The sequence below is a fragment of the Excalfactoria chinensis genome, chromosome 2 (genome assembly GCF_039878825.1).
Source record: "Excalfactoria chinensis isolate bCotChi1 chromosome 2, bCotChi1.hap2, whole genome shotgun sequence".
Classification (NCBI taxonomy): Eukaryota; Metazoa; Chordata; class Aves; order Galliformes; family Phasianidae; genus Excalfactoria; species Excalfactoria chinensis.
In genome coordinates, this window is record NC_092826.1 from 89,627,855 (window position 1) to 89,651,773 (window position 23,919).

The 23,919-nt window shown below is 39.2% G+C and overlaps 1 protein-coding gene across 4 annotated transcripts in view; it reads right to left on the bottom strand.

Moving 5' to 3' along the window:
- Positions 1-23,919, bottom strand: part of TPPP (tubulin polymerization promoting protein) — a 46,645-nt gene that overhangs the window by 5,121 nt on the left and 17,605 nt on the right. For 3 of the 4 annotated variants that reach the window (XM_072327331.1, XM_072327328.1, XM_072327329.1), the window contains one exon: positions 6,362-6,515. The exons of the other annotated variant lie outside the window; for it this stretch is intronic. In XM_072327331.1, the coding sequence (XP_072183432.1) occupies positions 6,362-6,515 (154 nt within the window). The remainder of the gene's footprint in view (positions 1-6,361; positions 6,516-23,919) is intronic. 4 annotated transcript variants of the gene reach the window in all.

The following is a 23,919-nucleotide window of genomic DNA, read 5'->3' on the forward strand; positions in this document are numbered from 1 at the left end:
CCCACCCATTACTGAATGTACCTCGTATGTGGTATCATGTCCAGGAACGATTTCAAATCAGTAAGTTCAACAGTACTAGGATCTAACACCATCTATGTAAGGCAGTGTAATGACTAGGTATAAGGGGTAGATCATGTGTTGCGCATACAGCATTTAAAAATAACCCTCTCTTTTCCTCCTTGGTAATACTAGCTCTGGACTCCAGCACTCAAGCATTTTGAGACTTACATACTTTGAACCTTATTGTTGCACAGTATTTTCTTTAGCAGCAGTTTTTCAGACATTTATATTAGATACAAGTGCAATAAAGAAATCAACTGATAATAACAATAAATCAATGATTTATTAATGATTTAAACATGCAGCTTACTGGCACTGATGACCACTTCTGGAAACTCTACTTAACAATTCAGTAGTGTCAGGTATGTGAAGACTTTCCCTTCTCTAAAGTTACTCACATCTACCTATAGAACAATTAATGTTTTAGACAAGAAGATACCTCAGAAAAAAAGTTGAAAGGTAAGCTATCTGCTCAGATAGAGTCAGGACAAATTTTCTGTTCCATGCCCACAGGCTAATCATTATCAGACTTCTTGCAATGTAATCCAGATCTTGATTTATTTAGATTCATAAATTAACTGAAAAATTTACGTTGGAAGGAATATTTGCATATATATGAGCTTGTATCCAGTGCAAACTCTCACTCACAGCAAGGCTTTAATGAGCTTACTCAGAAACTTATTCAGTCAACCTCTAAACACCTTCAAGGATGCAGATTCCACAAGCTCTCTAGGAAACTTACTTCAGTATTTGGCCATACCTGGCGTAAAAACAACAACCACAACCAACTTTAAGAAGATCAAGTCAGAATGTACATCCTCCAGTCACGTGGCTAGAGACAGAAATAAGATCTCCCCTTAGCCTTCTCCAATCCAAACACGCCAAGTTCTCTCCACTTCTCCTCATGCATTATATGCTTCAGCCTGACCATCATGGTGGCTCTGCACTGGGCTTGTTCCAGTATATCAATCTCTTTCTTGCACCAGGGAGTCCCAGACTGGACGCATCATTTGAGATACAGTCTCACAGCTGCCAAATAAAAGGGTAGCATCATTTCAATGGATCAGCTGGCTACACACTTGCTCAGGCAGCCCAGGACATGGCTGCCCTTTCTTGCTGCAAAAGTTCACCTTCCACAAGGACTGCTGCTGACTCCCATTCAACTGGTCACCCATCATGACCACAAGAACCTCTTCTGAAAAGCTGCTTCAAGACCTGTGGGCCCCTGGGCTGTTGTGTTACATAGGATTAATTCATTCCAGGCCCAAGAAATTGCTGAACTTCATGAGGCTTACCATCAGTCTGTTTCTACAACCTGCCAAGGTCCCATTGAATGGAGTCACTGATCTCCAGCCTATTAATCACTCCTCCTAGTTTGGAGTCTTTTGCAAACTTGCCAATAGAACACTCTGTCCCATCTGCCTGGAGAGACACCACAAGCTGCTGCTGGCTCACAGCTGTACTTTGCGCTACTGACTGCATCTCCAAACCCAATAGACCAGCTATTTCCCTCTCATTTTAGGGCCACTTTATCTAGTCCATATCTCCCCAGTTTGGTGATGATGAGCTGGCTCTGAGGTCTTACTGACATCAAAGCATACTATACTCCCTGTTTATACTGCTTATTTGATCTGCCACTTCTTTGCTCTTAGGAAGAATGGCCTTGCCACACTGGCTGCTCCAAACCCTTTCCTTGCCCTTTGTCTGTTTAGAAAGTGCTTTTGAGATAACTTTTTTCACAGTCTCCACCAGGACTGAGGTTATAGTAACTGGTCTGTAGGTACTTAGATACAAACACCTGCTAGCCCTCTTCAAGGATGTGTGTGTTGTCTTTTCCCAGTTATCATGAACCTCACTAGCTGTCATGGCCTTTTGAAGACAATGGACAGCAGCTTTGCAATGATATCGGCCAGCTCCTCCAGTACTCTCAAATGTAACCTATCTTGTCCTACAGACTTACACATGTCTAATTGCTGAACTGATTGCTAATTCCATCTTCCTCTACTGTGGTTACTGTTTCAGGCTCAGGGACCTAGGAAGCCCAAAGGTTAGGCCCTACCAGTCAAAACTGATGCAAAAAAAGGCATTGAGCATCTCCATCTTTTCCACATCCTTTGTAACTAGATCCTCAGTCCCACCAATCAACACACTCTCACTTTTACCACCGATATACTTAAGAGAAACCTCTCATTTGTCCTTCAGCACTCTTTCCAGCCTCATCTCCAGCTGAACTTTGGCCTACCTCATCATGTTTCCAATGTGTAATTCATACTCATACCATATAGCCTCTCCCTCCTTCCACCTCCTGCACACTTCCTTTCTGTGTGTGAGCTCAGTCACAAGCTCCATATTCATCCATAAAGAACTGGTTGGAACGTCGCAGCCAGAGAGTTGTAGTCAAGAGATCTATGTCCAGGTGGAGGCCAGTAATAAGTCATGTCCCTCGGGGATCCATCTTGGGACCAGTGCTTTTCAACATCTTTATCAAAAACACAGGTGGTAGGATCAAGCACACCCTCAGTAGGCTTGATGATGACACCAAGACAAGTGATGCAGTTGACACCACAGAAAGAAAGGATGCCATCCAATGGGACCTGGACAACCTTAAAAAGCCCCATGTGAACTGAATGACATTCAACAAGGCTGAGTGAAAGGTGCTGCACCTGAGTTGAGGCAATCCCACACGTGTCCAGAGCAGGAGGAGTCATTGAGAGCAGGCCTACAGAGAAGGGCTTGGAGTTTCTGGTGAACATAAGCCAGAAGCACGTGCACACAGGCCAGAAAGCCAACCGTATCCTGGACTGCAGCAAAAGAGGAGTGGCCAACAGGGCAAGGGAGGCAGTTGATCCTCCCCCCCCACCTCTGCCCTTGTGAAGGTTCATCTGGAATACCAAACCAATTGCTGGGACCTCCAGCACAAGATGTGGAGCTGTTGAAGTGGGGCCAGAGGGCCAAAACGATGACCAGAGCAGTGGAGTATGTCTCCAGTGATCAAAGGCTGAGGGAGCTGGGCTTGTTCAGCCTAAGGAAGAGAAGGCTCTGGGGAAGACCTCACTGCAGCCTTCTAATACTTAAAGGGTGCTTATAAACAGGAGGGATACTGACTCTTTAAACAGTCACAGTAATAGGATAAGAGCAAATGGTTTTAAACTAAAAGAGGGGACATTTAAACTAGATATTAGGAGGAAGTTCCTTACTATGAGAACAGTAAGGCACTAGAACAGACTGCTCAGCAAAGCTGTACACGCCACATCCCTTGAAGTGTTCAAAGTCAGTTTCATCTGCTCCCGAGACAATGTGATCAAGTGGGTGCTAACTGCCCAATGCAAGAGGTTTTGGAACTAGATGATCTTTGAGGTCCCTTCCAACCTAAGACAATCTATGATTCTGCATTACTAACTAATTCTTCCTTTTGGTTGTGTACTGCATATTCAACTGAGCATCTCCATAAATCATTGATCACTTGTCTCATTTTATCTTTTTCATTCCAGAATAAGTCTTATAGATTGCCTAATCACAGACATTTTGACATGGCTGATAGCACATTTGACTGCCTACTACAACATCACCTGTGTTGGTCTGTTCTCTTCTCTTTACACACAAGCTCTCTACTCATTTGTCATCTAACCTAAGGCAAATCTCCATGCAATCAGACTATGGTTTCATACTGAGCACAGGTCCTCTTCCTCTTTTTGCCCCCCATCTTTTCTGAAGATCCTCTATCCATCCTTCACAACACACTAGTCAGAAGAGCTTCCACTATGCTTCCAGAACTCCAATGACATCATAGTTCTCCAACTGTGCGAGCTTATAATTTGTCCTGCTTGCCCTCCACAGCAGGTGCTTCCATGCACAGGTATATGAGACAAGTCATAAATCCTTCTTCATCTACTGAACAGGGAGACCATCCTCTGTCAAGTTTGTCATTTAGGCACACCTGTTCTGACACATGGCTTTACTTCTTCAGGTTACAGTAACTCTACAGTTTCACACTCTCTTCAGTAGATGCATCTCCACTGCCTGCAAGAAGAGCCTACAGCAGCTATTACTTGGTCTTTTCACCTTTGTGTGAGCACTAAATTCAGGATCAGATGACAATGACAGGTCTTGTTCACACTCACAATTGTCCAGGACATTATAACTACTCCAAAACTGGAAATCTAGAGGTGCAGCAAATCCACAAGACTCTAAGAAATCACAAGCCTTTACCATCTCTACAGTCTTTTTCCACTTGCCTCAATGGCTCAATGTCCAAATGGAGATCAGTGATGAGCGGTGTTCTTCAGGGATTAGTGCTGGGACCAGTGTATTTAATATCTTTATGGGCAACGTGGACAGAGGGATCATGTACCCTCAGCAAAATTGCTGATCACATGAAACTGAATGCTGCGGTTGACTTCTTAGAGGGAAGATGCCATCCTGAAGGACCTGTACAGGCTTGAGAGGTGGGCCCATGCCAACCTCATGAAGTTCAACCAGAACAAGTGCAAGGTCCTGCACCTGGGTTGGAGCAACCTCAAGCACAAATATGCACTTTGTGGAGAATGGCTTGAGAGCAGCTCTGAGAAAGACTTGGGGGTGTTAGCTGATGGAAGATTCAACATGAGCCAGCAATGTGCATATGCAGTCCAGAAGGCTAACTGCATTCTGGGTTGCACCAAAAGAAGAATAACCAGCAGGTCAAGGGTGGTGATTCTGTCCCTCTACTTCTTTCATGACACCCTATCTGGAGTACTGTGTACAGTACTGGGGCCCACAAGACAAGGACATCAAGCTGTTAGAGTAGGCCTAGAGGAGGGCTACAAAAGTGATCAGAGGGCTGGAGCAGCTCCCCTACAGGGACAGGATCAGAGAATTGGCAGCCTTCCACCTGGCTAAGAGAAAGCTCCAGGAGAACCTTACAACAACTTTCCAGTACCTGAAGGGGTCCTACAGGAAAGCCAGGGAGCAATATAATAAGGGCATGATGCAAGAGGACAGGGCTGGAACTGGATGAAGGTATATTTAGACTAGATATAAGGAACAAATTCTTTGCTGTGAGAGTGGTGAGACACTGGGACAGGTTTCCCAGAGATCTTGTGCATGCCCCCTTCCTGAGTGTGTTCAAGGCCGTTCTGGATGGAACTTGGAGCATGCCAGTTTTGTGGGAGATGTCCCTACCTGCCCTACCTGTAGCGGAGGGGAATGCTACTGTCACATTCACATATATCTGCAGCACCCACATACTACTACCCTGCAAGCTGTCAAATCACCCTACTATTCACTTAGAAGGAGACCGTTCCCCTGCATTTGACACTGCAGAAAACAAAGAAGTCAGAAGTGAGGCCTAAATGAATCTGCACAAGTCAGGGAGAGAACCTGCTGAAGAACAAGCTATTCTGATTAATTAAAATGATTCAAGGACAAAAAGGTAGCCCATCACTAAGAATCAAAACTACCCCATATTTCAAATGGGAGCACAAGAGCAATAAGATGAAATCATGTAGAAGCCTAACAAACTACACAGCTCAAAAGAGATCCCTCCACTTGACATTTTCAGTGCACATTTGTACAAAACCAGTTTCAGGAAAGATTATTTGCTCACTAAACTCAGGGAGACCACTGACTTTAAGCAGCTGAACTAGACTTAAAGGACTATTCAAGATCGTAGTGAACACTCCAGTATTCACTGAATTAATTACAAACTAAAAGCTTGTCTAACCTGAACATTTAGAAGGACAACGAAACCTATGTACATCAGGTTTAAAACTTCTTTTATTAAGGTTAGCAGGCTATTCAAAGTTTATATGCCAAAAAGAAAAAGACAACAAAACAATCAGAAAACAAAGAAACCAAAGACTAAACCAAATTATAATTATTTCCAGAATTCTGGTATTGTGGGATTCACATGGTTGATTTTAAGGTTGTTTTTTGTTTGTTTTTTTTTAAATCTTTTTGGTATTTCACCATCAACTACCATCAACACAGAACTGTTTAACGAGGTTCTGAATTTACTTTATTTGGATACAGCACTTTTTATAAACTTTTCTGTGTTTCAACCAGACTAGAGCTCTCCTTGATTTGTTCTGACTACTCTGTGTGGAACTACAATTCCCAGCAGAACCAATGACAGCGCCATACATGCCACAGTGCAGTAATCACACACTGCATAATCACTGTTTTCACTCTGCTCAGCACAGCTGTTGCTTCCAGGCACAGACACACTGACTTGGATTTGAACTATAGAGGGAAGCAAGTGAATATACAGCTAGGGTAGAAATAAAACAGCTAAAATATTCCATCTATTAGGACAGTAACATACCGTTACTCCAGATATAATTGGTGCTTTTCCTTCAATTAGTTTATATATTTCTTGAATTGCTTCCTCATCACTTTTTTCTTTAAATCGCTTCTTGGAGAGTTCCTGAAGAGCTTCTTTAAACTGCTCAAAACTAATAGTTCTAGAAGACTTTCCCCTGCCAAAACACACAGAAATTGAAAGAAATTGTAAGAGAAAACAATAAACACCCCAAGAATAGCAGAATATTCTTAGTTTACCATAGGGAAAAAAAGAAAACCGTAACAGAAAAGAAAGAGCCATGTGCACCATTAAAACACTTCCCAGCCCACTAAAACATAATTCCTTTTTTTATGAACATCAGTAGGATAACACTTTAAATTATCAATTTTTCTGATGGTTCAGAAATAAATAGGAACTAGAGGAACCTAGCAAGCTAGAATGTCTGTAGCTTAAAGCAAGACATGAACTCATTCGATCACTTGTACATCAGTATCCATTAAAAAATAAATAAATAAATAAAAAATAGAAGCATCTAGAGTGAGTTTTTGTTTCTTATTCAGAAATAAGAATTGTGCTCAGTAACAGGACAAGGGGCAATAGGCACAAATGAGAACAAATGACACTCCACCTGAACACAAGAAATAACTTCTTTACTTTGAGGGTGATAAAACACTGGAACAAGCTGCCCAGAGAGGTTGTGGAGTCTCTCCTGGAGAGGTGCAAAACTTGCCCGGACACTTTCCTGTGCAGCCTACTGTAGGGAATCTGCTTTAGCAGGGAGGCTGGACTAGATGATCTCCAGAGGACCCTTCCAACCCCTATGATTCTGTGATTCTTTGAATAACAGTTCATGTCACTTTATTCACAGGGTCAATTTGTTCACAATTAAACTAAGAATAGTGATTGGTGTCAACTATGCTAGTGAATCAATAAAAGAGGATTTTTAAGCTTTCTATCATTGACAAATTTTGTTGTAATTTACACACAGTCCTTGTTTTTCTTCTTAGGCCATCACCTTTGTAAAACATTTACCTGTTCATGGAAAAAGATACAGCAGTCTTACAAAGCCCCAAGAAATTCAGAACTGAAGATTTCCTGTTGTATTTACCAATGGGAAGCCCATGTTCTCACACTAGTGAAATATTTGCTTAGTTTTTGGTCCAGAGGAAAGGATTTTGCTAATATACTTTCTCCTGTATAGTAAATTACAGATGTTTAAACGGATTTATGCGTTAAAATTTATGCATTAGTTTTAAGCTAAAATTCAGCAGGTCAAACAGAAAATTTTCCAAAAAGATGTTTTGACTGACACTAAAAATGGTACTAATTAAGGCTACAGCAGAATAATAGAAGATTTTTTGATTGCTTATGAAACAAGGAAATCCTTGAAGTCAAGTTCAGGTTGCTGGGAAGCATGCTGCTACATCAGATTTGTTTGCAGTCTCTGCATTTATTCTTACGTCAGTTTAGACAGCACCTCTACCAAATTAGCAAAACAAACAAATAAACAAACAAAAAACACCCCAAAACAAAGAAAGTAACACCCAGACCAACCCTTTCAACAGTGACAACTGTTTAGCAAGAAATAAATGACAGATGCAAGCACAGAGAAAGCATGCACTAGCACCAGAGAAATTAAGTTAGAAGAACTTCAACAAATGTATTTTAAATTCAGTTGCAATAAGCACTGCCCAACATGAGTCATAGATATCTTTTTTTCTTTCTTTTTAATCTCATTTCAAACATATTCAGGGGTCAAATCACACTCTGAGACTGACACCACTAACAAAAGGGGGAAGGAAGATTTCACAGTTTTAGATGCCAACAGCTAGGAAATAAATCCTATGTTAATTAACACAAAATGAAACCTCATCTTTTTCTTTTTCTTTTTTTTTTTAATAAAAATTGCTTATTGTTTTTTTTGTGTCTTTTTTTTTTTTTTTTTACAACAAAATGCCAACCATAATACAACCCTTTAAATAACAGCTTACTACTAGCACCTTTCACCTCCAACAAAGCTCCACATGTAGCAAATCCCTATATCCTTACCAGTACTACCCACCCTAGGCAAAAATACATTCCATATTTTGAACCAATTCTGCTTTTTGCAACCACTTGTCCACTTCAACTGAAGTCCATTCTGGATTATCTCATGGAATTAGCTAGTAAAGAACACAGTGACAATGGAAACAAAGAATACAATCCAACATTTCATTAATCAAAAAAAACCACGCTGCACACAGTTCAATTAACTACTTGGAATTCATCCAGGACTCTCATTAATAGGATTAATATCCTTCTTCTGATGATCAAGAACTTTTAACTAACTCAAGAGGTCAGGGCTTTATACTTGTGTACTTACTATTTAGAAAAAGACTACACTGCCAATCATCACAAAGCATCAGCATAATCAGCATAAGGCCACACTAAGGCCCTTGTTCAGTAAGGACTCACAGTCAAATCTATCATGTGGAACTTTCACATGCATCTTTTTGTATTACAAGTGTTACCTGTAAGTTAACTTAGCCTGGATCATCAATCAGGAACACAGTGGGAAAGTCCTGAAGTAATTTTTCACAGTCACAATGATTCCTTCCTAAAGGCATCCTCTTCAGGTACATTATTGTTGTTGCCTTTTTGTTGCTTGTTTTTGTGGCTTCCCTCCCGACCTTTTTTTATTATCCCATTTAAAACTCTGGGGTTTGCATTTCAAAGGCAGAAGTTTTTGAAATGTAAAGGGCAGGTGAAGAGGAAGTAGGAATGAAATAGAAAACATTAACAATGGAGCGCATGCGGAAATAGAAGACTTTCATAAAAACACAAGCATCATATAAGTGGTCTCCTCGATGAAAAGTGAGAAATATGTGTTGTTCCTACAACAAACAGAATTATTTAAATGCATCACCCTTCAGTGGAAGAAAGCATAATCGTTGTGCACATTAAATTTCTTTCTAACTGCCCTGACCTTTGGGAACAGAAAGGCATTAAGAAAAATGTCTGGTGGAAGGTTCTCATCATTCTTCCTTCCTTGATGGATCTCTGCACAAGTGACCACTAGTTTCTGAAATAAAGTTTTAATTCCTCAGTTTATTTTTGGAATCCAGGTTCGTATATCATGCAATCATAGAATGACCTGAGGTCCTTTTCAACCCGAAGATCACACAGTTTCAACCTCCCCACTACGTGCAGGGTCACCAACCACTAGACCAGGCTGCCCAGAGCCACATCCAGCCTGGCCTTGAAGGCCTCCAGGGATGAAGTATCCACAACCTCCTTGGACAATTTGTTCCACTGCATCACCACCCTCTGACTGAAAAACTTCCTCCTACTATCTAGCCTAGACCTCCCCTGTCCTAGTTTAAAACCATTTCCCCTTGTCCTGTCACTATCCACCATGTAAACATTTGTTCCCCCCTCCTGTTTATATACACTACCTTTAAGTACTGGAAAGCCACAATGAGGTCACCCCAGAGCCTTCTCTTCTCCAAGCTAAATAAGCCCAGTTCCCTCAACCTTTCCTCATAGCAGAGGTGCTCCAGCCTTCTGATCACCTTAGTGGCCCTCCTCTGAACCTGCACCAAGAGCTCCACATCCTTCTTGTGCTGGGGGCCCCAGGCCTGGACACAGTATTCCAGATGGGGCCTCACAAGAGCTGAATGGAGGGGGACAATCACCTCCCTCTCCCTACTGGCCACCCTTTTTTTAACACAGTACAGAACACAGATGGCCTTCCAGGCTGCAAGTGCACACTGCTGGCTCATGTCCAGCTTCTCATCCATCAAGACTCCTAAGTCCTTCTCCACAGGGCTGCTCTCAAGGAGGATCTTCCCCTAGATCGTATAAATACTTGGAATTGCCCTAGCCCAAGTGCATCACCTTGCACTTGGCCCTATTGAACCTCATTAGGTTCTCAATATGCCACTTCTCCAGCATGTTTAAGTCCCTCTGGATGGCTTCTCTTCCCTCCAATGCGTCAACCACAGCACTCAGGTTGGTGCCATATGTAAAACAATTATCAGTTCCAAGCCTGGACATCAGCGTAACAAATATAAACACAAAAGATCAAGCACTGGCAAATTGTAATAGCAAATGACACACTATTTATTTGCAAATATTATTAACATTGTCACGTGATAAAAAGATAAGTCCAGTGTAACGTAAAATCTTACTGCTGCAAATTAATACTTTTATACTGTTCTATATTACTTGGACCTGTATACTTAACAACTGTCTACTAGACAATTACACAGCATATAACCCAAACATAAAATCCTCAACCAATGTCAGAAATCCATCTGCAATAGCACTATTTCAGCTGACTGTTAATACAGCAGTCTCCAATTTAACAGTTTCCTGTCTAAATCTCTAATCTACAAAAAGCCACCCTATACCACTTGCTAATCATGTTTTCTTCCAATTTTCTTAGATTCAAGAAGGGAAAGAATGGTGTAAAAACAGTGACAGAAGCTTCTAATCTTGCTGTCATGCCAGGAGGGACTACAGCAGTATAAACTAATTGGCACTGTTTAGTGTTGGCAGTTGTCACCTGACTAGAAAGTTTGGGTCTGTGGATTATGGAAAGTCTGACACAGGTCCGGAGTCAGCATAATGACAGATGGGTGTACAACAAATGTTTTTGAATAAACTCTTATCCAATGAGCTTTGTTTCTAAGGTTTATGTTAAATGCACCACAGACTTGTATGTGTCAGCCAATTCAGACATCACTAAAAATGTGTGGTCACACTATCTCTTGTAAATCTGAGTAATCTCAATTTTGAATACTCCCTACACTTATGCCCTCCCCAAAGAAGACAAACACGAAGGATTTCTGTGGTAACAGAATGCCCAAGTGGTTTATCTGTCACACTTTCTGACTTACTGGCACACACTATAATGAGAGAGATAAAGAAAAAGAAACACGCTTTTTTATTATTTCTCATAATGTATTAAAATAGAAAAAAAACAGATGGATCTTGTTCAATTTGTAAGTAGCAATCTGCTAAACTAAAACTCACTGCAGCTGGAAACTCACTGATTTTCACATGCTAACAGAGTTTTCTATTTACAAATACAAATAGAGAGGGCAGAAGAAAGATACTGCAGTGCAACTCCACCAGGTTTTGTACACTGTAATATTTAACAGCTTTAAAGAAATGCAGCAGTAAATGAACCAAGAGAAAATACAAATTGAAGCAGCAGTCTGCATCAGAGACTCCTGCTCAATTAATGGGTAGAACTGGGATAAAGAAATTGAACATCTGGATTTTGATGGAAACAGGATTCAATTGGCAAATTCTTAGGAAAGAAGATATCCTCCCCAAAGATACCCTTGGCAAAATGATCATCGGAAGAATCTATAATAGATACTTTCACCCAAGTAATATTTGGAGTGGAGACACACCTTTGAGCATATGGCTATTGAACAGAAATTAGTTCCCTTCACAGAAGGATCAGAACCAAAAAACCAAGATGTCTAGACAACCTTCACAATTACTCTATAGATATAACTTGCTTGGTTCTAGCAACCTGGCCCAATCAGGACTAAAACTGAACAGGTTCACTTACCCCATAGTCAAAGGGCAATGCCATTATCAGTTTTATCATCATCCATGGACAGCAACACAACAAGCATGGCATAGAATCCATTTTGCACTACATTTTTCTCTTTGTAACACAGTGATAGCCATATGCAACTGACAGAAATCTCTCTGGAATCAAGTAGAGGGCAGAAAGGATAGCAGCATACAATTCATCCAGGAAGTAAACACAGATGCACCAAATCACCTCCAGGCAATATTTGTCTCACTAGAGAATGAGACATGTATAACACATCTAGATCATTTTAAGTACGTGAAGATGCGACAGCTTGTGAAGTGCCTTAAAAATCCTAAGCAAGAGGACTTGAGTAGTTCACTGCACCACTAGTAGGTATCTTTGACAGCACTGGAAATAGAATACAACTTGTGGATTTAGATAAAAGCTATTTACTAAGACAGAAGGGAAAAAAGGAAACAAATATGCAATGATAACTGTATATATATACATACACACACACACACATATATATAACAGTGCATATGTATACATATATACATATATAACTGTGCATATGTATACATATATACATACATATATATATAGCAATGCAATTTGTTCACTACCCAAAGACTGCTGCCCAGCTAACAGCATGACTGCCTGCCGACCAACATCCTGCAAACATTACGAGTCCTCACCAACCACTGAACAATGCCCAGCAACCCCAAGCATCAGCTGCCCCTTGTCCAACTCCCCACAAATTTATAGCCTTCCATATGATTTCACATGGTATGGAGTAATTCTTTTCCTAATTCAGGCCACCTGCCCTGCCTTTACCCCATAATCTGCTGCCATGCCATGCCATAAAGGCAATAGCTCATCTCTGCTGAGTGGCCCAGCCTGGCCCCAGGCACATTCCCATCAGCAACTATCGAAACATCAGTGCACAATTAACAGTTTTGACTGAAACCAGGTCAATATTCACCTTTTATTCCATACCATTTACACCCAACACTTTGTCACACACCCTGATTAATTACATAGGTATCATTGCTGTAGTCAATGGGCTATCCCTCTAAATTGTCCACAGAGTTCATTTCATCCATGACTAGGGTCCAATCTCTTATAACAGTCCAGAGCAGGAGAAATGATGTACGATGCTGGACAGGAATGCATGCTGGGGTCAGTTCTGGTTTGGAGAAAAAGGTTAGAATTCATTCTACTCTAATCTAGGAGATTTTTGCTGTAATAATGTTGATTATTGCCTCTTCTCATTCAACATCAATACCCCCCTTGAGTTACGCACTTGACTTCCCAAACCTTATGCATACTGACCTGGACAGATGGGAATGAAGAGGGTGAGAGGAAAAGCAGTTAAAGACAGGTGAAGATTATCAATACCTAATGATTTCATTCAACAATCTTCCTCAAGTTATGACAAGCTTACACAACCTAGTGATATGAAGCTCTTCCCTATTACAGCACATCACACCTAAATAGCACATCCTCTTTCAAAGAGTGGAAGATTATATAGCCACTATAGCTTCAAAAGTTTTTTGTTGTTGAAGTGTAGAGGCTTATGGCAAAAGAATTACTGCTGACCAGACATCGCAGAGAATTAATGTTGTCTGTACTTTCTTTTAGAGCTGAACAATGCACACGTACTCATTGCTGATCACTAAGGAAAAGCAGGAATTATACAAACCATCAGTCTAGAGCCCACCAACAATCCCACATGAGTGGACACATTCCCGTCACAGGAAAGTAACAGTACATAGGTTTACTTTTATTCAAACTCTACTGCATTGAAATGTTTGATTAAAAGGGAGAGCAGTCTATCTTCAGTGAAAATATGTTCTATACATGCACTGCTGAAAGGAACCTATCGTCAAGCAAGGGCACCAAATCATAGGCAAATAACCACTAAGCAATAGAAAACACATTTGACTCCAAGCAATTAATCCAAATGAATTAAACAAAACTAATATATATATGATCTAATATTATTGAATACAAATAGGATCACAAAGATGTCATATTAATAACTTTTTTTTTCTTTACTTCTGTCATATTATTTATTAACCTGAATTTAAGTATATGAAAATCAGTGATAAAGGGTACCAAGGATGATGAACTGTATTGTTAGCACCAGCATCTTCTAGATTTTGACTGACAGTGACCTTCTATGTTGCTGTTTCTCCATATGTAATGTTTATGTTTTGACTGGGCTGACATTCAGATAAGACAAGTTACCTTTGATGAGCGCAGTTAACCAATTCTAAGAACATTGTGTGACACTTCAAAGAGGAGTGAAAAAAAAAAGACTCCAAAGTAGAAATCACATACTTAAGAGACAGTGCTATTGTTATTAATGAAACTCAACAGAAAAAAATGTGTTTCACTAAGGACCTGATGTTGCATGATTATGTGATACCACATCTTATTTCACTGAGAAAAAACTGAAACAATCACAGAAACTCAAAGAAAAATGGCATTATTATATAGGATTTAACACTGTAAGCTCTTAAATCATTAAGTCTCTTTAGAGCTCTAATTAAGGTTTCATTAAGTAAACCATCATGCAGGTAAAGAGAATAAGAACCAAATCTAACTCACTCTTATGCAACAACAGTGAATATCCAAGATTTTTTGCCAGCAAAATATTATCCAAATGTCTTCTTCTCTCAATTTTTTCTTAAAATTTCATTAAAATTTCATCAAAATCAAAATTTTCTTAGAATTTCTTAGAATTTTACTTCAACTTTCCTGGAGTATTTTTTGTTTGTTTGTTCTCTGCAGACTTTTGTGTTATTTCAAGAAAAAAGCCTAGTCCTATCTTTTTGCAAGGTCTAGCATTATGAGAAATTTTCTAAATTACCAGATAGGATCTTTATTTCTATAAAAACAGTATTTTTCAAATATGTTTAGCCAATTCACATGATGGCAAGGTGAAGGGTAGGCAGGTGAGAGTGTTAGAAAGATTGTTTTTAAATCACTACAAAGTTCAAGTAAAATTACAAGTGCAATTTGAACATTTTATTGCTTGTTCTTATAGTATTCTAGACATTCTTCCCCGTTTGCAATGATATCTTTGACAAGATTCCGACTCTAATTCAGAACTGTTCAGGACTGTTCAGAATAAGCAAAAAGAAATTCACCAAATGAAGAAAATTAAAGGGAAAAGAACACAAAAGAACATCCTTTAATTCACATTTATCTGTTACTCAGGCACTGCAGCTATTTCTTAGTGATCACACCACCAAGATAAAACAAGTTTATTCATATTTCATGGTCAAGTAATTTGACAGGCTTTTTTGTTTTTTGTTTTTTGTTTTTTTTGTTTGTTTGTTTGTTTTGTTTTTGTGGTTTTGTTTTTGTTTTTGTTTTTTGTTTTTTACAGAGAGAAAATTATATTTAATACTATAAATCAAATTCTCCCTTCTTTTTAAAGCATAATTTAAACCTTAGCACAGAAAAATGATGCTACAGAAGTCAGAGCATCAGTCTCATCTAATCTGAGGTGGGATTTGCCTTTAGAGTTTAATGACATAGAGTTGAAAATCAACATGTTTTTATAAGATTGTCCAAATAAGAAAATATTGTTACCAGATGGCTGTAAAACAGCAATGCTCAAATTTTTCAAAGGATTCCACGAGACTGGAATTTCATCATGTCACATCTTATATAAGCATAAAAGCAATTTCTGATTCCAATGAAAGCTCAACAACAATGAAGGGTAAGATATGCTCAGGTAAGTAAGAGTGCATGGATGTTGGGTTTTTTTAATAAATCAGAAGACAGAAGCAGAAAACCTAGATATACTTTTATTTGTAGGAACATTTTCTGCTGGACATATGAGAAAACGGTAATACTGAGAATAAACAACTGGCTTTAACTGAGAGCATAAGCTCAGACTTTAGGAATCAATGCCCATGGATAGAAGAAGAAAGGTGTGAAATGAAGAACAATACGTCAAGCGGAGGAAGAAAAACTAAATACAATGGCAGTCCATTTGCAGAGGACATACACAGAAAAACCCACAATGAACCTGTCAGGCATGATCAACTGCCCAGAGCTAAACCATATGCTTCAAGAAAGGAGACTTCAGAGAGAAGGTATACACACAGTAGAAATACCCCAATTTCTCTTTCCAAAAAACCAAGATACATAATATAAAGTAAGGAAGAAACTGCATGTCACCCCTTCTGGGGAATTACTCTCCCACAGGAAAGGGAGAACTATGGGGGTGGGAGAAGGTGAGGGTGGGAGTCACAAGGAATCTCTGGAAGCGGGGAATAAAAACTGCCAACCTTTCCACCTTAGGAATCTCCACCAATCAATTTAGATTTGAATTTCCATACAACTCCAATGTTCACAAACCTTCCCTGCTCCCCAACTCCCTAAGTAAGTGACTTAAAATTACAAATGTAATTTTCCTGAATTGCCAGCAGCCATACCCATTATACAGAACAGAAATCAAGGGAATAGGCAGACTATGGCCAGAACAGTCTAACTGTTTACAATTAGAATATTTCTATATTAGAATGTTTACAATTAGAATATTTCGATATTAGAATGTTTACAATTAGAATATTTGAAGAGATATCCAACAGAAAATAATCTGAAAACAACTGCATTATTTGAAAATAGGAAACCTATATGCATCTACATGTGCAAAATATTCCTCTGGCCACAACAGATTTTCCTTTTTTATTAAGCATCCACTTGAGATCTAGATCGTCAGTGTTCCAATACTTTATCCAGACCAAGAACAGGTTTTAAAACATTGTTTAATAAGCTAGGAGCTGGCAGAAACATCAAGTTACTCCAACCAGGAACAAACCTGATTTGCTTAGTCCAAGCAAGTGCACACACACACAAAAAAGGCATGAGTCTATCATTCAGAAATAAAATAAAATAAAATAAAATAAAATAAAATAAAATAAAATAAAATAAAATAAAATAAAATAAAATAAAATAAAATAAAATAAAATAAACAGGAAATGAAAAACAAAATAGGAAATCTATGAGTCCAACCTAATTCTTGCAGATATAAGAAAATAGGAAATAAGCTAAACTTAAAGAGGTGCTTTAAGAGTTATTTTCAAAGTCGTCTTGCATGCCTTTACTCAAACATTTTTTCAGTCCTCTTTGGACAACAAAATAAAAGCCAAAGGTAATCTGTATACCAAATTCAAACTTTCTCGAGTAGTCTCCAAATTCTCCCCTTGTGATATTTGGCAGACAGTTCCTGGTTCAGATTATATAGAAGTCATCTAGAACACTATGTATGCAAGCATCGGGTTTAAAAAAACATTTTAGTTAGTGAACACAGAATTGTTGAAGATCACGTATGCATAATCACAATCAGCTAAGAAATGCTGAAAATTGATTCTCTAAGGTTTGGTGTTTGGAGAAATGCCAGAAGACAAAATTCTGTGCTGATGGCACAGTTTTGCTCAGCACACTTTTCCTAATAGCTTCAGTGTGACCTTTATCTCAAAAAAAGAATGGGGAAATACAGAACACACTGAGGTATTTTTACGGAACAAGTTAACCTGAAACTGAATTATAATGAATAAGCAAGCTCAGTACAAATAGGGTAACACTTGACATTTTTCAGAAAGCAGATGCTGCAGTGTGGTGACAATAAAAACAACAACAACAACAAAAAACAACCTAGCCCAGCACACTAAATCTACACATATTCATATAGTATTGCTGCTTCCACCCAGATCAATAAGTAAACAAACATATGACCAATTCTACTCCCTAGGTTGAATAGTCCTAGCTCCCTTGACTTTTCCTTGTAGAAGGAAACACAGTCCACAGCAATCCTTGCTGTGGCATTTCAGTATGTCCATGCCACTCTTGTACTGCAGAGTCCAGAACTGGACATAGAACTGCTACTGTGGCCTAACCAGGGCCATGCAGAGGGAATGATAGTGCAGCCCAGGAAAACCTTGCAGCCTTCCTTTCAGCAAGGGCTCACTGGTTGGCCCATACTTAACTTGGCGTCGACCAAAACAAGTGAACACCAGGGCCTTTAATGCAGATCTGCTTTCCAGTTCATTGGTCCCTGGCATATATTAGTGGGTTGCTACTTCTCAAGTGCAGAATTTTGTACTTTTACTTAACAAACTGCTTGAGACTCCTGTAAGCACATTTCTCCATTCTGTCACAGTCCCTCTAGATGGTAGTATGACCCTTTAGTGTATTAGCCACTCTTTCCAGTTTTGTGCCATCTGCAGAGTTTCTCAGGGCACACCCTGCACCATCATCCATATTATTAATAATTACGTGGAACAGGACTGGACCCTGTATTCATTCACAAGGTACATCACTAGTTACTGACCCATAACTAGACTCCACTCCACTGATGATCACCGTCTGGGCCCAGACATTCAGCCAGTTTTTGATCCTCCTCACTGTACATATCCAGCTCATACATTAACATCTTGTTTACAAGGATCACAGAGGAGACAGTGTTTCAAAGACAGACAGTGTCCACTGCTCTGTCCTTAGCTACCAGGCCAGACACTTAACTGTAGAAGTCTTTCAAGTTGATCAAGCTGAGTTCTCCTTGGGTGAATGGATGCTGACTACTCCTAATGATATTCTTGCTGTCCACATGCCTGGAAACGACTTCCAGGACCAGCTGCTTGATTTTCATCCCCAGGAAGAAGGTGAAGCTAACTACATCTCTCTTTTTGAGGTTAGGAGTAACATTTTTTGTATTCCAGTTCTCATATGATTCTCACCAAACTGCCACAATCAAAGATTGAGAGCAGCTTAGCAATTGCATCTGCCCATTCTCTCAAAACTCATGAGTTCATCCCATTACAGTACATGAACTTAAGTGTATCCAGTTTGCTCAAGTATTCCCAGACCCGATTCTTTTCTACCAGTAGTATATCTCCATTGTTCCAGATTATCTCTCTGGCCACTCCTTCTGTCCAGCTATCATTGTTTTCTTAGATTTGGTACTTATCTATCAACTTACTGTTGTGGTCTAACCCAGCAGATACCTCAGCATCACAAGCGTTTCACTCATTCTCCCTGCCCCCAGTGATCCAGGGGTGGGAGGGAAAAAGTAGTAAAACTTGTAGGCTGAGAAGAAAACTACATACTAAGACAGAAAAGGAAGAGAGAAATAACAGTAATGATAAGAATACACATATTTACAAAACAAGTGTTGTACAAGCAAGTGTTCACCACCCACTGACAAATGCTCAGACAGTCTCCAAGCAGAAGCACCCCCTCCAGAAAGTTCCCCATAGTTTATATTTTTTTCCATGATGTGATATTGTATGGAATATCCTTTTGGCCATTTTAGGTCAGCTGTCCTGGTTCTGTCCCCTCTCAGCTTCTTGTGCTCCTCTCAAGCCCTCTTGCTGGCAAGATACTATGAGAAGCCTTGGCTCTGTATGGCATTGCTCAGCAACAACTAAAATATCGGTGTGCTACTGTAAACTGAGAAGCAGAAGGGTTAATGTCCCAAATACTTATTAGTGTGGTGGTCATCTTTTATTTTTCTAGCAAGAGAGTGGATGGAGAAGGGGACCTTGCAAAGACAAGACAGCACTTTTCCAGGCTGATGTCCTTATCTTCTGAGACCATGCAGACCTGTTAAACAATAACAGACAGACAGTGACAGAGAAATCTAGCAAACTCCACCTGGGTGCTAAGGATGGTCAACTAATAGTCATTTCAGCAGGGGGCGAATGAGACACCCTGCAGTTCTTCCAACCCAGTTACCCATTTCCAGATACACAGTAGACTGAGCATAATGAGAATCAAAATAGGTTTTTTAATTAACTTCTCCTAGTACCACAAATTATGCTGGGGAAAATGATTGGATAGGATTGTAAGCAGTATAATCACCACTCCACCTGTCCCACAGCACAGACCCTCATTGCTGCAGACTTGAACATACATTTTTGTTAAATACAGACTGTACCAGATAATGAGCCCAAGCTGTTGTCTCCTCTACAAATCCTCACTTCCGTAACTTCTCATATCAATCCCATGCTGCTCTGGGTCTTGCAAGTCAAGTAATATCTCAGTTCTCAGTGTTGTCAGCTCCTTTCAAAAGCTCAACAAACAACATGCTGAGTAACAAACACCTCAAATACCAGGTAACAGACAAATCCAGTATTGGCTGGTATATTGTAAAGAACATACCTGGAAATCTTGTATAAAGAACTCCAATCAGTAAACACAGATCTTGTTTTCTTATACAGATTTTTCAGTTGTGGTGAATGAACTACTACCATGTTACATTGTCACTCTATGTCTGTTGTTGGCTGATAGAAAAACAAAACATCCTTGTTATGAGTTAAAAACTATCAGTCCTATCTTTTGCACAGCATAGATTACACAGCCACTATCAGCACAATTGCTTCAGTCATTAGTTTACTATCTTTTTTCAAACAATGTTTTCAGCTGAAAAGCACAGAATAAAGATTCAAGACATCTGGGCCATGAAGCTAGTGCTGTCATGTGTCACGGGAGTCACAGCCTGGTGCCAAATATCACCATTGCTCTGCAGCTGCTGGTGCTCATGATCACAAATGGCACTAAGTGGTACAATGCTCTGCTGTGTCAGCAGAGATGAAGAGTCAACAGAATTAATTCTTCTCATTAGATTATGGTGGCTTATTCCTCTTCTAGAGTCTTGTACTTTTATGCCTGTTAAAAAATAGTCCAGAAAACCTTTGGAAGTACACATACCCACAGACAATAACAAAAAAGATTAATCTAACTTCTTGAGAATACATTATTTTTCTGGGCTTAGTGTCCAAACCTTCTCCTAGAAGGTGATCCAATTAGAAAGCATTACAATCCCCAGAAGATCTCCATTTCCCTGGAAGAGCAATAGCTCTCAGAGCAAACATGGAAAATTAAAGCTGTAGTCTTTTGAATCCAGACGAGCTTAACAAAAGTCCAAGACCTCTCTTGCTTTCTTTCTTATGTCACCTCTACTAACTCTGGCAAATTTTGGTTTATCTGTTATCTTGAAAGGCAAAGACCAGTTTATAGAGCAATAAGAACTGCAGAGAGCTAAACATTCAATTTTCAATTTTGATCTAAAGCAACAAGCACGCTTAAGAAGCAAAATCACTGAGACAAAAGGTAATGACAGTTAAAAAGGCAATAAAGGTACACACATACACAAAAAGAAGAATATAATAAAGCAGAATAATACAATTTGCAGGAGAAAAACGCATCTATTGAAAGTTATGTTGCTGCACAGACCTGGCCTGTTCACAGCAGATACAGCTGATACAGGTAAGCGATCATGAATTTTCTGGATTCAACAGGACCTCTATCAAAATTTTGCCATCAAAGGTTTATAAGTATCCCCAGAAGCTTGTGCCACAATCATGAAAGGAGAGCAACACTGAAGTATTCACCATGATACTAAGGACTTAAACAGTTTGATTGGTTTTCAGGGATAGAAAAGGGTTGATCCTTCTGGATTTCCAGGAAAACAGACAAACCATCAACTCTGAATGATGCGCTGCAAGGCTGACTAAACTGCAGGCTGACTCTGGAAGTTCAAACCCAGAGAGGAAGACAACCCTTCTCTCACAACACAGTAATGCTGGGTCCCGTACCAGTTCGAAAACTGTAGAGCACACTGCCTATCTTGGCTGGACTGTCCTACCACACTCACCATATAGTCTGGATTTGGCATCTTCCAACTGAGTGTGTCAATGAAATATGGACTGCATGGGCAACATTTTCCTACCAACTATGTCAACATAGCAGCTGTGAAAGTATGAATTGCCTCTGCTGGTGCAGACTTTCACAAGCACAGCATACACGCTCTTGTTCACTGCTAGGAAAAATGCATAGCTAATAGCGGTGACTATATTGAAAAATAGTGTTTTGTAGCTGAACATTTGCTCCAGCAAATATTACTATAGCACTCTTTGTATTTGTTGTAGTGTCCGTGGAAATAAGTAGGAGGCATTACTTTTGGAGTATCAACAAATAAGGAAAATAGGCACACAATCTTGCCACCTTCTTAGTGAAAACATCAATCTTAAATCTTTCACAGTCTTGTAGCAATGGTTAACTATTGCAGTACTAAGTCCAAGCTGATCTCAGGTGGAAGCACTCCTATAGAGACTTGACAGATCCAGAGTGTGGGAACTAGGCTAAACAGCTGACTCTGCAAGATGTACTAAATATAGAGGATGAGTGGAACTGTTCAGGGCACATGAAAATTGTTGTGAAGATTCTCCATGGGAACAAAAACTTCCTTTCTCGAAAAGATGGAGGAGTGTTTTCTGGCCTTCAGAACACATGGCTTCCTCAGCAACAAGAAAACATGTCAAAGTAACATAAGAAACTATTAATGGAATCTCAGAGGACAATTATGCTTTTATTTGATCTTTCACCAAAAATATTTTTTAAGGGTGGAGAGTATGGTATATTTGTATAGCTTCTGTAGATTAAAAAGCTTTCAGTAACAATCCTGTATAGAACTGCAAAAATTTGTTTAAGATTTAACACATAGTAACATCAAAACAAACAAATGTTACCATAGAGACAACTACCTAAATAAATGCTCATAATGGATCCAAGCCCTGATGTCACCCAGGCCTGCCTGCAACCATAGTAACATGTCAGTATAAACAGAAATATTTTGATTTTTCTGTCTAATAATATCATAGAATTAACAGTTTTATGGCAGTGCTTAAAGCATTCTCTTGTAGTACTGAGTGATAACACTTCTAAAATAACAGCAGAGGCATTTATATCATGGCTATTACCATATTAACTACATACAACAAACGAAGTATGTGTATGGCATAGCTAACATACCACATTCCTGAGTGCAGTTGTTGACCTCAACAAAGAAATTTAAGTTCCTAGAACAACATGCCACAGTGCTGGTCAGAGATCTGTAACACCTATTATTAGATATTCTGCTTTCCTTAATACAAAAACCCTCAAGTTCTTAGACCGTTGTGTTGTGTCTCTCAGTCTTGCAGGATTAACAAGAACGCAGACATATTTTTCATACTAAATTAAGAACATTTATGTGTCCTTTTCCTGTGTCACCAATGAGACTGCCTTCTCTAAGGCAGTAAGATTCACTCAACCCATCTTGCAAGCACACTAGAAGCATTACCAACAAAATTCTGCAAATCTGGAAGAGTTGCATGAAAGAAACAAGTCAGTTAATGCACAGAAATTTTTGAGAAAGCTGGCTATCATTTCAGCTACTAAAAGGATAATAATGGAATTCCCATTCCCATGAAAACCATTTATTTCTAAATGCTACTGCATAGCTGCAAGTTGCAAGCCACTAAGATCAGTATACCCAGAATGCATTACTGCTCCTAGCACACCAAATACAAAGGAAAGATGTCAATATACAATAAAAATTGTAAGTGGAAAAAGAAATCCTTGGAGTAAGCTAAAACTAAGATATTTATATTAAACTCCACATTTCACCAGAAAGAAAAAGCTGAAGTTTTTGGGTTTTTTTTGTTGATTTGTGTTTTTTTTTAAAAGAGACATAATACTTCTGGTCCTATCATTAAAATTTCAAACACAGTAATCTGTAAAATGTTTTTTCCTCATAGAATATGATTGCAACTTAACTTGTTTTCAAGCGTAAAAGTTAAGCTAAAATATTAAAAATAAATAAAGCATCTGTAGCAGAACAATAATTCAATCCTGAGAAAGTTAGCAAGATGGCAAACAGGGACCTTATGCATAGAGATAGTACTTATTTTCTAGTATTCTAACAAAGCTTGTCATTGTCATTCACTACAAGCACTGCTGGCTAGAAAACAAACTTTGCTAAATGCACTCCTTTTCCCAGTGAAAGACCTGACAGAAAATTCATTTGGCTAAATGCAACTGTAACCTCAGACAACAAAACATTTCTTCTAGTATATGGACTGTGTTCCCTGGCCAGCTTCCAATAGCCACCAACACCATCTCAGTGAAACTCTATGGATGGCTATCAGAATTATGGGTCAAAGTCTGTCTTGTGAGATTAGAGTGAAGCTGGTGAACA